The 14,785-nt window shown below is 43.2% G+C and overlaps 1 protein-coding gene across 3 annotated transcripts in view; it reads left to right on the forward strand.

The window, feature by feature from the left end:
* Positions 1 to 14,785, forward strand: part of RCOR1 (REST corepressor 1) — an 84,011-nt gene that overhangs the window by 57,422 nt on the left and 11,804 nt on the right. For all 3 annotated transcript variants that reach the window (XR_008450104.1, XM_054068370.1, XM_054068371.1), the window contains exons 4-7: positions 2,247 to 2,299; positions 5,841 to 6,002; positions 8,785 to 8,903; positions 12,369 to 12,447. Coding sequence is in view for 2 of the 3 variants with exons in the window: in XM_054068370.1 (XP_053924345.1) it covers positions 2,247 to 2,299; positions 5,841 to 6,002; positions 8,785 to 8,903; positions 12,369 to 12,447 (413 nt within the window). In the remaining variant the exon portion in view is untranslated. The remainder of the gene's footprint in view (positions 1 to 2,246; positions 2,300 to 5,840; positions 6,003 to 8,784; positions 8,904 to 12,368; positions 12,448 to 14,785) is intronic.

The following is a 14,785-nucleotide window of genomic DNA, read 5'->3' on the forward strand; positions in this document are numbered from 1 at the left end:
GTGGTGTCTAATCACTCGGGCTGCTGCTTGGATCTGACTTGATTCAAGAGAAATCCTATTGATATTAATATGAGGGAACCTTGGTAATGTTCTTGCTCAACTAGGAGAGAAAATGCTGTAATGATTTTTCTTGGGGGGTGGGGAGCAAGGGGGAAGAAATATGTTTTCATTGTTTATGGTGTCTGGCAGAAACGTAATACGCTGGAAAGGAGAACGACCTCATCTCTTCTCTTGTATATATTAAAGGGTAAGATGCTGAAGTCGAATCAGGAACTGTAGATGTTTCCGTTGTGAAAGCAAGCTAGTTAATGCAGCAGTGCTTAGTATTCAAGAGCTTGATTCAGCCTTGGACTTCAGAGAATTCAGCTTCTTTCCTTCCCCCTTCCTTCATCTCCCCCTTAGACAAAATATATTATACTGCATGTGCAAAACCTGTCCTAAGGAAGCCGAGAGCATTTAGCTGAAGTACAGCAAAATGCCACACTTGGGGTTTCCTGGCAGCCTTTGTTTTTGATGTGGTTATAAAGTCTGGAAGCATCTGAAGTTACTTTTCTGCCCACATCCTACTGATGTTCCCTGCTCCATTTGGTGCATGGAGGGAAGATGGTGTATAGGGAGGAGACGGTTCCCTCTCTGTCCCTGTTTCCCCTGTATGGTCCTCTTGGATCATGTTCTTCCATTGGGCTGTGGGTTTGCAAGGTGATTTTTTTTGGGTTTTTTTTTTTTTTTTTACATGGTAAAACTGATTTCTGAGGTTCCTACCCTTTGGTAACCCTCAGGATGTTCAATTAGGCAATGCAGTGATTTCAGCCTAAGTTGTTTTTATCACTGTCTCTGTCACTTCCACTGTCTGCAACTGTTTCATTATCTTCACCTTGTGCAAGAAAAGGTTGTTGCAAGAAGGGACGGTTTTTATCCTAGTCCTTAGAAGGAATTTGTTGACTTGGAGAGGCAGATGACTTTGTGCCGCAGAGGTGCAGCTGTGGGGCTGTGGCTATACCTTTCTCTAAAGGACTAATGAAACTTAGAATATATCCAGAAGATGGACTAACACAAGAGTTTAACAGCCCCTTGGGAGTGCCCGTTGCATGCAGGTGGAAGCTTGGAAGAGCAAGAACCTCGTGGGGTGTTTTTGCTGATGTAGAACTGTGCCTGTATTTACTGCAGGGTCTTCATGGACTCCTCCACAGCACTTAACAGAGCCTTTTTTTACAAAACCTTTGTGTGAAAATTAACTCATGCACCTCCTTTCCAAACGAAGGGCCGGCATGGATAGGAAATGTTGCCTAGTAAGATGGACTGTCTGCAGAGAAGGAAGAGGGAATGATTTTTTGAGTTCATTCCTAAGTAACATGTCTTGAATTCCAGAATTTGTACAACAGTGAGAATTCTGGCTGTGTGTATCAGTTCAGAATCTTTCAGGCACTTTCAGGCATGTTGGGGATCCTACAGGCAGCCAATGCTTCCAGCATCTTCCACTCCATTAAGTGAAGTGGGAGTTTGACTTTTTAGCTTGTATTTTTTTTCAAGGGTGTTGTTATCATTAAAGTGAAATTAATAATGACCAAACACAAGGACTCAGAGTTCAGAAGGGCTGCCACTGGTACAGACTTCGATCTAGCCCTCCCAAATAGATTGTGTTGCATATAATTTTAGCCCCATCTATACAAAATATTATTCCTTAGGGCATCTTCACATTGTAAAGGTTAAAAGCTTCTGGGGGCTTAATAATAAATAGAAGTGGAGTTTGGTCCAAGGTGAAAACTGCTGAGGCATAAGGGCTGAAAAATTTGGCAAGTATCTGCAGTGGTTGTGCAACACCAGGAGTCTGACAGTATAGGAAGATATGGATTGTGTCTAGGGATTTTTGTTCTTAAGAAGACAATTGTTTTGGGGTATTTGAGGAAATAAAATATCAGAGATAGTCATGTCTATTGCTTTGGTGAACAGTTTCTGAAATATTATATGCCGTGCTTCAGAAGGACCAGATCTGGATTGGATATCATGCATCATTTAGGCTTGTTAAGGAAAAAATATAGTAGTTTGTCTGGTGACTGTTGTTTTTCTTTTGTTTCCTTCCTTTCCTGAATTGTTGGAAACAGCAGCAACTCACAGTCCTTTGTGGAAGATGCAATGACTGTGGCTGAAGTCACAGCTGGAGAACTGAGTTTTAGACTGGAAAGGGGAAGGGAAGAGGAGAAGAGATCATTATATGAATTATTCTTATGCCTTTTTTTGTTTTTCAGTGGATGAGTACATTGCCATTGCTAAAGAGAAGCATGGATACAATATGGAGCAGGTAACTTTGAATGTTTACTTTATATTGAAATAATCTGTTTTAGCAGATATTAAAGCATAACTCAAAGTGACTGTCTAGAACTGCTTCTTTCCTTCTGTACCATCTGTGTTTTCTTCTTTCCTACTTCTCCCAAAACTGACTGTTCCTGGTAGTAACCTGTGCCCTGGGAATATGGAGTTCATCCCTAGTTTTACATCAAGAACCAAAGGAGGAAAACAAAAACATTGTAATTTCTAGGAGAGTTTTGCAGCGAGTATTACGCTTCTTGTGGTGACTCCCTCTTGAACACTTTCAGAACCCCTAAACAATATTATAAAGATTGACTTGTCTTTGGATGGCTGCCTGATTGCATTGAAGGTTCCATCTAACTGCTCTTTCTCTGCCTCATGGATGTCTTGGCAGTTATTAATGAGCCACTGAACCATCATATGCTTTCCTGAGGCAAACCAATATCCATGGTTTACCTTAAAACTGCTGCGAATCATTTTGAATTTCACACGTGTCAATGCAGTAGCTGTGGACAACTTTACCAGCTGTCCCTGTGGTTAGCCAGTGTCTTTAGCTGAGGGATGGTAAGCCCGGTCTGAGAAGCAGACCTCTCCTTTACTCCACGTGGTTTAGGATTATGTGCTTATCTTCCCTGTGTTAACTAACATCAGTTTCAACACTCATCTGGGGAGATGAGTAGACCTGTGTCTGGGGAGCTTTTCTGAATTCTGAGCAGTTTCCTTATGCGCTAATAATTGCCCAGAAAGGGAAGGCAGAGAATCTCATGACTTACTGTATTGGCAAATTATGTACTGTCTCTACAAAGGGATTTGGTGATAACTTGAAAGTTTCTGAAATTGTTCAGGTAAAGGCCGCAAGTGTAGAAACCAATGATTTGGATGGGCAAGGGTTTCTGTTTAAATAACTCTGCTGTCATCTTTGAGTCAGACTTTCAGTGCTTAATACTTATGTTCAGAGAGAATTCTTGTGGATCAAGAACAGTGAAGTTGAGATAGCCAGCAAAATTTCCAGCAAACCCAGGAACGATCAGAGTAGATATTTATAGTTTCTAAGAGCAGGAAACAGCAATAAAAGGAATGCAAAGGCACCAAAAGGCTGTGAACTTAAATGAAAATAAGGATTTCTATAGTAGCTCACTTTGGTTGAGAAAGTATGCCCTAGTATTGGATATTGTCAGTAATATTTGCCAAAAGAGGTTATCTCAGGGTAATAAAAAGAAGTTTTGTTATTTTAATAAAGTATTGTTTTCTCTCCTTCTCTGTGTACAGAAGTAGGAGTTAAGGGACTCGCCACATCAGGATGTAAAGTGGCTGAGCAAGTTGTAAAAATGTCCTTCCTTCTAAAAATTTTCTCATTCTTTCCTTAACACTCTTGCATGATACTCTAGAGTTAAACATGTTTCCCAGGTCCTGTGGGATTTCCTAGACAGCTAAGCTAGGCTCTTCAGGAAATAACTGGAGACGATCCATCTTATATTGCTCTGGAAGGCACGTACTCATTTTGTATTATAGGGATAAGTGTTAAGGGTTTCAAATCAGGATGATTTGTTGTGTCACCAAGGGACACTCTTTAGCAGGTATCATCACAGTTGCTGTTGGCTGCGTAACTTTGGACAAGCTGATTCAGACTCCCTGGAAGTCAGTCAGAGCCAGCTTTAGCATTTGGCCATCATCTCTAGACTTTGGCCGATGCAGCCCTTTTGCATGCCTGCATCCCCCTGTCAGCTGGTCTCTGGTCCCCTGTGCAGGTGGCTTGGCTGACAGTCATTGCACAGAGATTCCCATTCTTCCGTCTGTGCCCCCTGCCCAAAACCTACCTTTGCAGTTTAAGATGTGCCAGTTAGTTGAAGGGAGTGGTGAGCTGTCTGGCAGTGCAGCTGGGGCACGTGCCGGTGCTCCTCTACCCAGCAGCTTTCCCATCCAGCTGACTATATTTGCGCCATGGCTCCCATCTCTGTCCTTTCTCTCCCCTTGCCCATGGCCAAGTGCCCCATTGTTGGCTCTGCCACTGTTGTATGGTGGCTGGAGGCTCGGGACCGTGCTGGTAGGAGTCCTCACAACCTCACCAGCACAAGGACAGGCAAAGGACAGCTGTCCTTTAAGCACTCACCAGCACTTTAGTGGTATTTAACACTACCCTGCTCTCCCATAATGTCTCCTTCCTTGGTTTTCCCTTGATTTCTCATAGGGATATTTGGTACAGCTCATACCTGAGGCTGAAAGGGATGGCATGGGAGAGAAAACTTGGACTTCTGTGAATGCAAAATAGTTTCTTTGGCCACATGCTTGCCAGAGGGGGTGGAAATAAGTGGTTGTGTGGTTCCTGTGACATCTCAAGTGACTGCTGCACGCAAGATGACTACTTGTTCTGCATGGTGGCAAAAAGGAGTGCAGGGGGAGGGAGGAGACAGTGCCTGGGCAGCACTCAGAGGCCAGTACGGTCAGGACAAGATCTTGGAGAACACTAATATTTATATACATACTTTGCAGAATCTCAGGGGAGCAAGATCCCATAAAGGAACTGCTTTTTGCATAGCAAAGCATAAAGGGAAACCCCAGATTTGGAGGGATTTTATAGCTCTGCGTGGTCAGGGTGAAACTATTAGAAGACGGTATAACGGTGGCTGTGAAACCCGAGCTGAGTTTGCATATGAAGGGCAGGTTACTCTGATGTTTTACTCGGCATGTCAGGGATTGTTTGCACTTTACAGACTTGCAAAAGGCTGGTTTCCAGCTCTGCAGAGTCAGGCCTTCCCAAAATGACTTCTGGTGATCGCTAGTATGCCAGATGTAGTGGGCATACTCATAGGGGCTGCCACCCTGGAGAGAGGTGGCTCTGAGCAAGCATTTCAGGCAGTGGGAGGACGACAGTTTGCAGGTGGTGAAGCGCAGCACATGCACTTTGTCTGTGGAACCGAGAACCAGAGACTACAGTAGTGAAACGAGGTGTCTCTGAAGGGAGACAAGGTTGTGCATGCTCTCTGCCTTTCTTTGTTCCAATTCTTCCTTCATCCTCTTGCTCTTCATCTCCACATTCCTCCTCCTCGGCCTCTTCCCCCCCCCCCCCCCCCGAAAAAAAAACCCAAAACCCTGGAAAGCCACAAAAACCTCCAGCTAACTAAACTGTTCTTCTAATTACGTGGGAAATGATGGGAGTTTAGCAGTGGCAAGAAGCTTTCTTTAGTCTAGCCTTTTCTTAAGTAGTCTTCCCAAATCTTTGCTTAGCTTTCCTGTGCATACCAGGATTAGTAAAGCTGGAGTCACTTCTTCAGTTTTCTTCTCCCTGCTTTCTGTTACTGCTCTCTGTTTGTTACCTGTGTGGTTTGGATAAATTTCAGGTTGATCTTCAAAACCTAGCATGATGGGGATCAGATTCTGGGTTTCTTGCATGCGTAACAGTCTGATGAAATCATGAAATTTTTGAAATTGTCGAATGTCTTGCCTGAGAAAAATGCTGTAGCTCTCCCTTTGCATGCATGTAATAATGTTTATTGAGAGTAAAATTGTCCCCTTGGTGTCCTTGTTATTTGTAGGCCCTTGGGATGCTGTTTTGGCACAAGCACAACATTGAGAAGTCTTTGGCAGATCTGCCAAACTTTACTCCATTCCCAGATGAGTGGACGGTGGAAGACAAGGTCTTGTTTGAACAGGCCTTTAGTTTCCATGGGAAAACCTTTCACAGGATCCAGCAGATGGTAAGTGGTGTCACAGGACTGGAAAAGCAAAACAGGCGCCTGGACTGTTGTCTTCAGTGCTGATTGTGCTGAAATTCCTGAACAGGCCAAAGGCGATATTAGAGGAAAAGTAATACTGTGAATAGAAAGAAACAACATGGCTTCTAGAGTCTCTGTAGAAGTGTTTTCCTGAAGTGCTTTACCGGTTCAGGATAAACTTTGATTATGCAGTGTTTTTGGTTGGAAATTACAGTTTTCAGTCCCCTGTGTGCTATGGTAATGTTTGTCTCAGCTGGAGTTCAGACGTGGTCTGTACACATGTGCCCACCCACACACAGAGTAAAGATCATCTCTGAGCAAAGTCGATTTCCTTTCTTGCAGTTTGCTTTTTAGGAATTCATTTTATTTGACTGTGACGTTCGTGCTTAATGCGATTTGGGACTGTCAATGGATGCTGTGTTGGAGGTTTACACATCATTGCAAGTATTCAATCCTTTGCTTTCAATTGGTAGAGACATTTTATTAAACTGTGATTGATAACTTCAAGCATAGTTTTCTGCCTGGAAGAGAACTGCTGGAGTGTGTGCAATTTTCTTTTGAATGAGGGAGAGGATGAGATGTAAAAATGTTTTATTAATTACATCTTAAGAGTTTCTTCAAGTGGTTTATCACCCGGATGAGAACCCGACGTTGTTCTTTGCTCTCCTTCTGTGAAGTGCCTCTTGAGTGTTCCAGCAGGACCTAGTTACGTTGGTTGTGACCCTCTGAAGTGAGTCTAGGCTGCTGTTGTCTGTTTGTGAAGGTCTGTGTTGCTGATCCTGCTGAAAAGCAAAAGGCAACTTGCCTCCCAAGTGTGAAAGGGAACTGCCAGATCCCTCTTCAAAAGAGTGGCAGAAAGAGGCTCATTGTCCTGTCCTCCTCGATTGTTCCTTCAATGGCATTCATTTCCAAATGTTCTTGGAGTTCTAGGGTCTCCCACTTGCTTGGGTCAGATGACAGGACTTGCACATACTGTGAAGGGTGGTGAATCACTGGCACAGGTTGCCCAGAGAAGTCATGGACGCCCCATCACTGGAAGTGTTCAAGGCCAGGTTGGATGGGGCTTTGAGCAACCTGATCCAGTTGAAAGTGTCCCCACCCATGGCGAGGGAGTGGTTGGAACTGGATAAGATTTAAGGTCCCTTCCAACCCAAACCATTCTGTGATTGGTTGAGATGATCTAGGGAGTTGTGTGCTCTTGAAGAATGAAACTGTTTTCTGTTGTATTCCTCTGCTCTTACATAGGAGGAGCGGAAAGAAGTAGGAGCGTGTCCTGGGGGAAAAAAGAAAACATAGAGCCCATCTCATTGCTTGGTTAAATGCCAAAGCAAGAAATTCTCAATTTGGTTTATGTGCAGAAGCATGACTCTGTCGCTGGGTGAAGTGCCTTGCAGTACAGGGATACTGAGCTTATGCACTGTTCCCTAGGTAATGATATTTTTTTACTGTTGCTCCCAGGAAAGCACTCCTGCATGAAAGGAATTAAATGGCATGACGCTTTGTGTTTAGCAGGGGACAGGAATCAATGGCTCAGGAGCACATTAGTGGTTAGTTTATATACGCTGCCCCATTAACACCAGTGCAGCTTGGAATGGAGGGGAAAGAAAAATTGTCAAAGCCAGAGAACGAAAAGTGAGCTACGCTATTTAGTGGAGCTGGTTCTGTTTTTTTGATGCTCTTAGTGTATATTTGTAACCAAGTTAATGTTTGTCATGAACAGTCCCTGTTCCCAAGTTTGTTCTGTGGAACTCTTCAGTTCCAGTGTATCAGCCAGCTGCATGGCTATTGGTAACACAACACTGATGTAGTGCCTATGCTTTGCTAGCGCAGGTGGACTTATGGCTGTGTGCAGCTGTGGGCCATGGTGGTAGTTCTGGTGCAATCCTTTATTAGGACCTAGAGTCAACCTGCGGTCTGGAACCAGGCTTATCTCAAGAGAAGACTTAAACTGCAGTATGTGAATAAGAGACATCTGGCTCTTGCTTACAGTTTTGTTTTCCTCCCCACCCATCCTGCCCTCCAAGCTGAATCAGACACTTATCGAAAACATGTTTTATCCAGCAGGAAAGGCTGGACTTTTACGTTGTAGATGTGCTGCGTAAGAACATCCATGCAGAGTACCTCAGAAGTAAAGAATTAGTCATAATGTAGTTCTGTGTTTTTTTGGAGGCAGACTTCTCATTCATAGCTAACAGGGCAGCGACATTGATGTAAGAGGACAAAAAAGAAAATTGAGTCTCGTATCTTCCTGTATCCTCAGTTCACCATACAGCAGTGTTTCACCTTTTGAAAACATCTTTTGTTGAGACCTTTAAAGAGACTTCATCATGTGAATGATGTGAATAAGCCTTTTTAACCAAACATCAAAGGTATACTTGGGATGTAGCCCACAATTCAGCAGTTCCTGCGGTTGCTTACGCATGCCTCTGTTGGCTTTTAAAACTGTTCTCAGTTTCAAGGCCCCATTTTGGATTTGCTCTTTCCATGTTCCTCTGTTCTGAAGGGAGCCAGTTACTTGGGTAGAGTTTGGAGGCTTGCTGAAATGCTCTGTAGAGATTTTGATGTCCTAAATAGTAGGCACTAACCTGAAACGTTCCCCTACAGATCATTTTTGGAAAGGCTGCAGAACTGCCTTGCCTGAGCCTGTAAGAGAATCCAATGTAGAGAGATCAGATATTCCTTGATAAAAACAGACCAATTGTTTGTGAACTCCCGGGAATACTTCACATATAAACATATAAAAGGATACATGTTTAATTTACAGCTTCCTGACAAATCAATAGCCAGCCTCGTGAAATTTTACTACTCCTGGAAGAAGACAAGGACTAAAACTAGTGTGATGGACCGTCATGCTCGTAAACAAAAAAGGGAACGTGAGGAAAGGTAGGTTTGCAAGCAGAAAGGCTGTGTATTGATGCACACTGATTTCTTTAGACTATCTCAGAGATTCCTCTTAGCTTGTAAGAAAGTAGTTGTAGGATTTTCCCCAAAATGTTTCCTGGTACCACACCTTCTTTCCCCACCCCTCTTCCCTGCCGTGCATGTTGTGCTTTGCTTAAAGCCAAAAGGAATCTGTTGGCAATTACATGTGACCACTTCTTCAACGTTGTTCTATTCGTGGTTGCCCTCTAGTGCAGTGATTGCTGTTCCATCACTCTAGAGGCTTTCTCTCTGATACTGCTTGAGGGTGTGGAGAAAATGAAATTAGAACTGCTTACAAGCTGATTGACACTGTTGTCAGCAGAGCCAGAAAAGCTGATAAGCAGGATGGTAAAAGGAAGATGTGAAAGAGCTAGAAATCTGCCTATTTCTTTCCATGTGATGCTCAAAGTGAGAATGTGAACCTCATGGGAAACAGGGTCCAGTGCAGCATCCCTCAGCTTGTGCACATGTACACAGCCACCCACCTTTGCCCTGCTTTTCACTTAGAAGACTGTTACCAGTACGAGGCTTTCAAGCCAAGATCTCTTCCCTGAGCAAGATGAAGTTAAGGCTGTGTTTTTGAATGACTGAGATGAGGGTAGCACAGGGAGACTTGGGATGACTTCTCTGACAGAAGTGGCCCAAACAGTGCTAGGTGCACTAGAGTTTGGTTGGTGGTGTTAGGGTGGTCTCTAGCCACTGAGCTTCAGCAGATGAGCTTGACTGCTGCTTGTACAGCTTTGACTGCAAGTTCGCTCTCCTGGATACCAGTGTAAGCCTTTAAAAGTAGGTCAGCAATTGGCCTTGTGTGTATTGCTAGAAGTGTTTGTACTGTTAGAATTGCCACTCAGTCACTTTGCCTAGTTCTGGAGCACACAGGACCTAATAAATCTGGTGGCCTCAAGTGTGTGTGGGGAAAAGAAGCCCCTCTGAACAGCAGCAACTCCATCTGCTTGATGCAGGTGCCTCCCAACCTGCTCTGAAATGTAGTTAACATCTTTGCAGGCCAAGCTTGAGGTGTGCAGGGCTTTGGAAGACTCCTAATGTAATTGGGCAAAGTTCTACCAAAGCTTTTCCCTCGAAGAAGTTGCTGCTCTAGCACTTCCCAGAGCCGTATGCAGGCTCCAGTGTGTATGAGCGAGCCTTGTTTGGGAAGGAGAGAGAAATGCGTTTCCAGGGTTGAGCTGTACTACACTAATGACTCAGTCAACCTCTCCCATCTCTCTGGCAGATGAACAATGCTTGTTAAACAGGCAGGGCTAAGGACAATACTCGTCCAGTATCTGGTTAGCTTTCTCTGACCTGAGCCTCTTTTTACGTTCTGTTCTTTTCCCGTCTTTGCAAAGGCTGTCTTGATTTATTTTTTCTTTTCTTTCCATCCTGCTTTTTTTGTTTTGTTTTCTGTACAAATGTATGAGGTGGAGGGAAGAAGTCTCATATAAGGAATATGTGTTTGTCTTGCGCTGTAGTTTAGGATCTTTTAATACTACCTCTCTGCTTGTTCTGTGCTCATAAATTAAATTACTGCCACTTGGAAATATACCTATATATTTGGAAATACTCCTTGGCTGGGAAAAGCAGCACCTTGGACGATCTGGTGATTGGGAAAGAAATACTTGGGCTGCCATGTGCTGCAATTTTGTAAACTTTGAGGAAGGCAGCTGGATTGGAAATGCTTAATTTGGTTTACATCTGCAGCCAGCTAAGCACCAGGCCGTCAGCCTGGTATTTGGTCTCCCTTCTTCCTCTGCATTATGTGAAATAGTCAAACCCCTACAGCCTTTAAGGATTTGTCAGTTCATCCATGTGGGGCATGGAAGCAAAGCTGGGTGAGTTTGGGATTTTGAGACTGTAGGGTGCTGTTGGGTGTCGGCAAAACTTTAAAAATGTTTTTCAGTTAATAGTGATCAATATCTAAAACTGCAGAAATTAGTGGGTGGGTTTTGATCTAGCTCATATGTAGGAACTCGCTGGAATAAAAGAGCAAACTACAAGCACAGTAAAACCCCTCCCGGGGGTTGGCCTTTGCAGAAAGACTGAAATCTGAACATAGGTGGGAACACAAGGAAGCTTTTTGGGAGATGGGGTTAAGAGAAGAGAGAGACTGAGGTGTCACGCTTTAATACTTCTGTGGCTAGGCAGGGAAATTCCCTAACCCCTCAGATTGTCACTAAAATAGCTCTCTGTACATTTGGGACCAGGTTTTCAGTAGCTGCTCTTAGTTGCATGTGAGGGGCTTTGTGTATGCAGCTTTGGGAGGAGATGCCTGTGAGAGTATTCTCTGGAATCGTGATTACATCTTCTGAATTGGCTGGTGAGCCAGGCAACTTGAGAGAGCAGGAATGTTTTGTACAAGTGACTGCCCTCGTGGAGATGGATGCTAGCTCAAGCCACCTGGCAGCGCCTTCCTCCTTAGGGTATATCTGCACAGGATGTCACTGCAGCATGGAGACAGCTGTGAGCGAGTGCAGGTACTGCAGCCATGCTCACTAGCACCTGCCATGCCTGTTGTCCCCAGCTCCTGGGTGAACCTACCCTGGCTGGCTCTAGCACACCAGCAGCGTAACACAGCTTCTGCTGGGCTTTCTCTGCACGGGCCTGCCTTGCGCTAGCACTGTGACATAACTGCACCCGCCACAGTTCCTCATTCCAGGTTGTAAGATTTGATGTGAGAAAATAAGGGGTGGTTTTTTTTTTTACTACCAAAAAAAAAAGGAAAGCTTTGATTAGGTCAGCTTGTTTTCTCTGTTTCTGGGCATCACCCCAAATGGTGCAATTAACTTCAGTTGTGTACGGTACAAAAATTCTAAATGGTGAAAATATATTTGATTTAATGTCTGATTAAAATTTCAATGAGGCCAAACTGGCCAGGTGTGTCAAGGCAACTTTCAATATGGCCCCAATTTCATACCCGTTGTTATTCTATGACTGATAACCTCTTTTTCTTTTACAGGGGAGAAGGAAATGCAAGGCTTTCACTGAAAAAAAAACCCAAACAAACCCAAATATTATTTTTATGCTTGTTTTTGAGGGAGCTAATCTTGTGCATGTCTGTTTTGCTAAATGTTAAGAAGTTGTATGAAATCCATGCTTTAGCTACTTACTGTAATTCTAAGGCTTTGTTTCTGTCTCGGTTTGCCTGAAGTTAAAATGCTCAATGTCCTGTGTTCTTTAAAAGATAACTTGTGTAATCAATATCGTGTATCTTGCCTTTATCCAAGCAGACATTTTGCCCCAGTACAGTACTGACCAGTCTTTCCTTACAATATGTGGTTCCCCTGCCCCTAGCCCCTAGAGAAACACCCTGGGAATAAAACTAAGGGTAGCTGTTGGATTTGCTGTTGCATCTTGCTTTTATTTTAGCATGCTATTTGTAGAAAGAGAGCCTCACAAACTAACGTAGTATTGTTTGCTTTTGTCTTCTAGTGAGGATGAAATGGAGGAAGCAAATGGAAATAACCCTATTGATATTGAAGTTGAACAAAATAAGGAGAGCAAAAAGGAGGTATAATTTTTCTCTTGCTGCTATACAGATGAAAGTGTTCACTAGCTACTTCATGTAGAAGCTGACAGTATCTTAATTTTCTTTATTTGTGCTTTGTATAGTTGTCATAGTTGTCAAGAAAAGAAGACTTGTCTTCAGAATTTTTCTTAGATCAAGACAAGTATAAACAAATAAGTTTTATTATAGATGGAGCTGGGAAAATTTAAGACTTTACTATCCCATGATAATGTATTTTTTGTGTGGTTGTGTGGATGTTTGTAGTCCTTTTGATTCTATGTTGCCTGTGTTAGCTTGAACCACCTTCAGTTTAAGTCAACTGTGTGGAGACAGCATTAAAGCACTTCTGGCCCCAGTGAGATGGTTTGGTGAAGGGGAAGTATGTCCCTTAATCTTTTCTAGGTAGACTAGCAAGAACTTGTTTATCTACACCATAGATTCTAAATCCCCGATGTACTGAAATCCTCAGCAACAGTTCGGAGGATTTCGGTAGCACCAGGATTGCAACTACAGTGGTGAACAGTAGTGGGGAAAGCTTTTGTGTGGCCACTTCTCTTTGTCTGGCAGCGGGGCTTTAAGCTGCTTTGCACAGAATGGTTAGTCCACTTAAAATGCATTAATTTCGCCTCACTTCAAATGCTTCATTTTAAATGGGCATACAGTTCTAGATGAAAATAGAGCCACACAAATACACTGATTTTGAAAACCCAGTCTGTGATGCATAACAGAGAAGTGTGTACTTGATTTTAATGTGTATAACCTGCTGGTTATCTGTTACTAAATTAGAAATCCCTTGATGTTCAGCAGCAGTGTGAGTGCGTGCTATGGGAAAACGTTTACCCGAAGGACTTCTTGAAGAAGCTCCTTTTCCTGATTTCTCGTAGCCCAATTTCTCTCCCACAGTCATTCTCCTTCAATTTTTAAAGGGTAGAAATAGGAAAAAAACCACTAAACTTATGTAAAAATGGTTGTGCACAGGCAAAACGAAGGGCTGCTTTATCAGTCACTGTCAGTGACATTACTTCCTCTATTAAATTATTTTGAATGGACATAACTGAAAAATAATAATATTCCACTCCCTTCTTCACCCATGCTAGGTTGTTCTGTAGACTCTCCAGAAAAGCCTAGCTGTTGCTTCCACCAAAGGAACTAGCATCCTTGATGACTTCCTAGGAGCAGAGTGGATGTGAAAATACTTGTGTTCACCCTTACAAGAAGCTGAATTCTCAAAGCCTCAGCAACACCTAAACTAGAAGGGTTTTCGTTTGGCTAAGTTGCAGCTGCTGCATACTGTAGCTCTCCAGTGGATCTAGTAAATAATTAATATAATCATCTAATTTCCCATTATTTAAATATTTTTTTTTTAGTTTAGATTTCTCCATAAGCTCTTTGAAAGTTTGCATCTGTAAGAGAGCTGCCTTAGATCCCCTTTGCTTTCTTCCCTACCACATTTGCATGCTCTGAACTTGCTGCAGAAGAGGGAAAAGTATTTCTTTGCAAACTTGGCTACCTCTCTTCTAAGGCCAAACCACAGCAGATGGCTGATAGCTGCCATCAAGACATTTTTGTAGCAAGTCTTGTTTGGAAGGAGGCCATCTGCCCTCCCTGTCACACTAGTACAGGCCATGGCACCATAACCAATCTGAAAGAAATCACCAAAGCTTGTGGAGTACATGAATCTGGCTGTGTACGAAATGGTGGGCAGCCTTATGGGGGGGCTCTTCTGGACTGTGAGTGAAATGAAGCGAACAACCTGCATGTTCAGTGTTAATTTGATTTTTGCAGTGTCTGAGCCTGCAGCTGATTGAAAATGCCTTGGGAGAGAGCAGGTGTCCAGGAGGGGGATAGGTTCTCGCTGGATCATTACCTTTCTTCTAGTGATGTGGTCAGACATGCAGTGGTGGTGATCTACCACTAGCCGAGGACTCTTACTGTAAAGACCTTTCTTGTCCCAACCCCACAGAGATGTTTTTTCCAGCTCTGAGACATGTCGGTTACTATATGACTTGCCAAGTAATACTGGGATTCCTCAGAGCATCTGAAATCTCTTATCTGCTTCCTCTTTTTGAGGATCATTTGAGGGGGAATCTTTCAGTACTTTCAATGTTAGTGCAACTGTTCAGATTTCCTCAGACAGTGACTCTGTAATACTGAGGGCATGAACTAGAACTGCTTTCTCCGCGTCTTCCCTATTCCTGGAAATGCCTACCATTTCGTCCTCTGCCTTTATAGGACTTGAGATTGCTTCGTCTTGTCTTTTTACACCGTGAAATCTGAGGAAGGGAACTTTGTTCATATTAAGGGGTTTGTAAATCTGAAATGTGCTGGATAGCAGTGGCAA

The sequence above is a fragment of the Cuculus canorus genome, chromosome 5 (assembly GCF_017976375.1).
Source record: "Cuculus canorus isolate bCucCan1 chromosome 5, bCucCan1.pri, whole genome shotgun sequence".
NCBI lineage: Eukaryota > Metazoa > Chordata > Aves > Cuculiformes > Cuculidae > Cuculus > Cuculus canorus.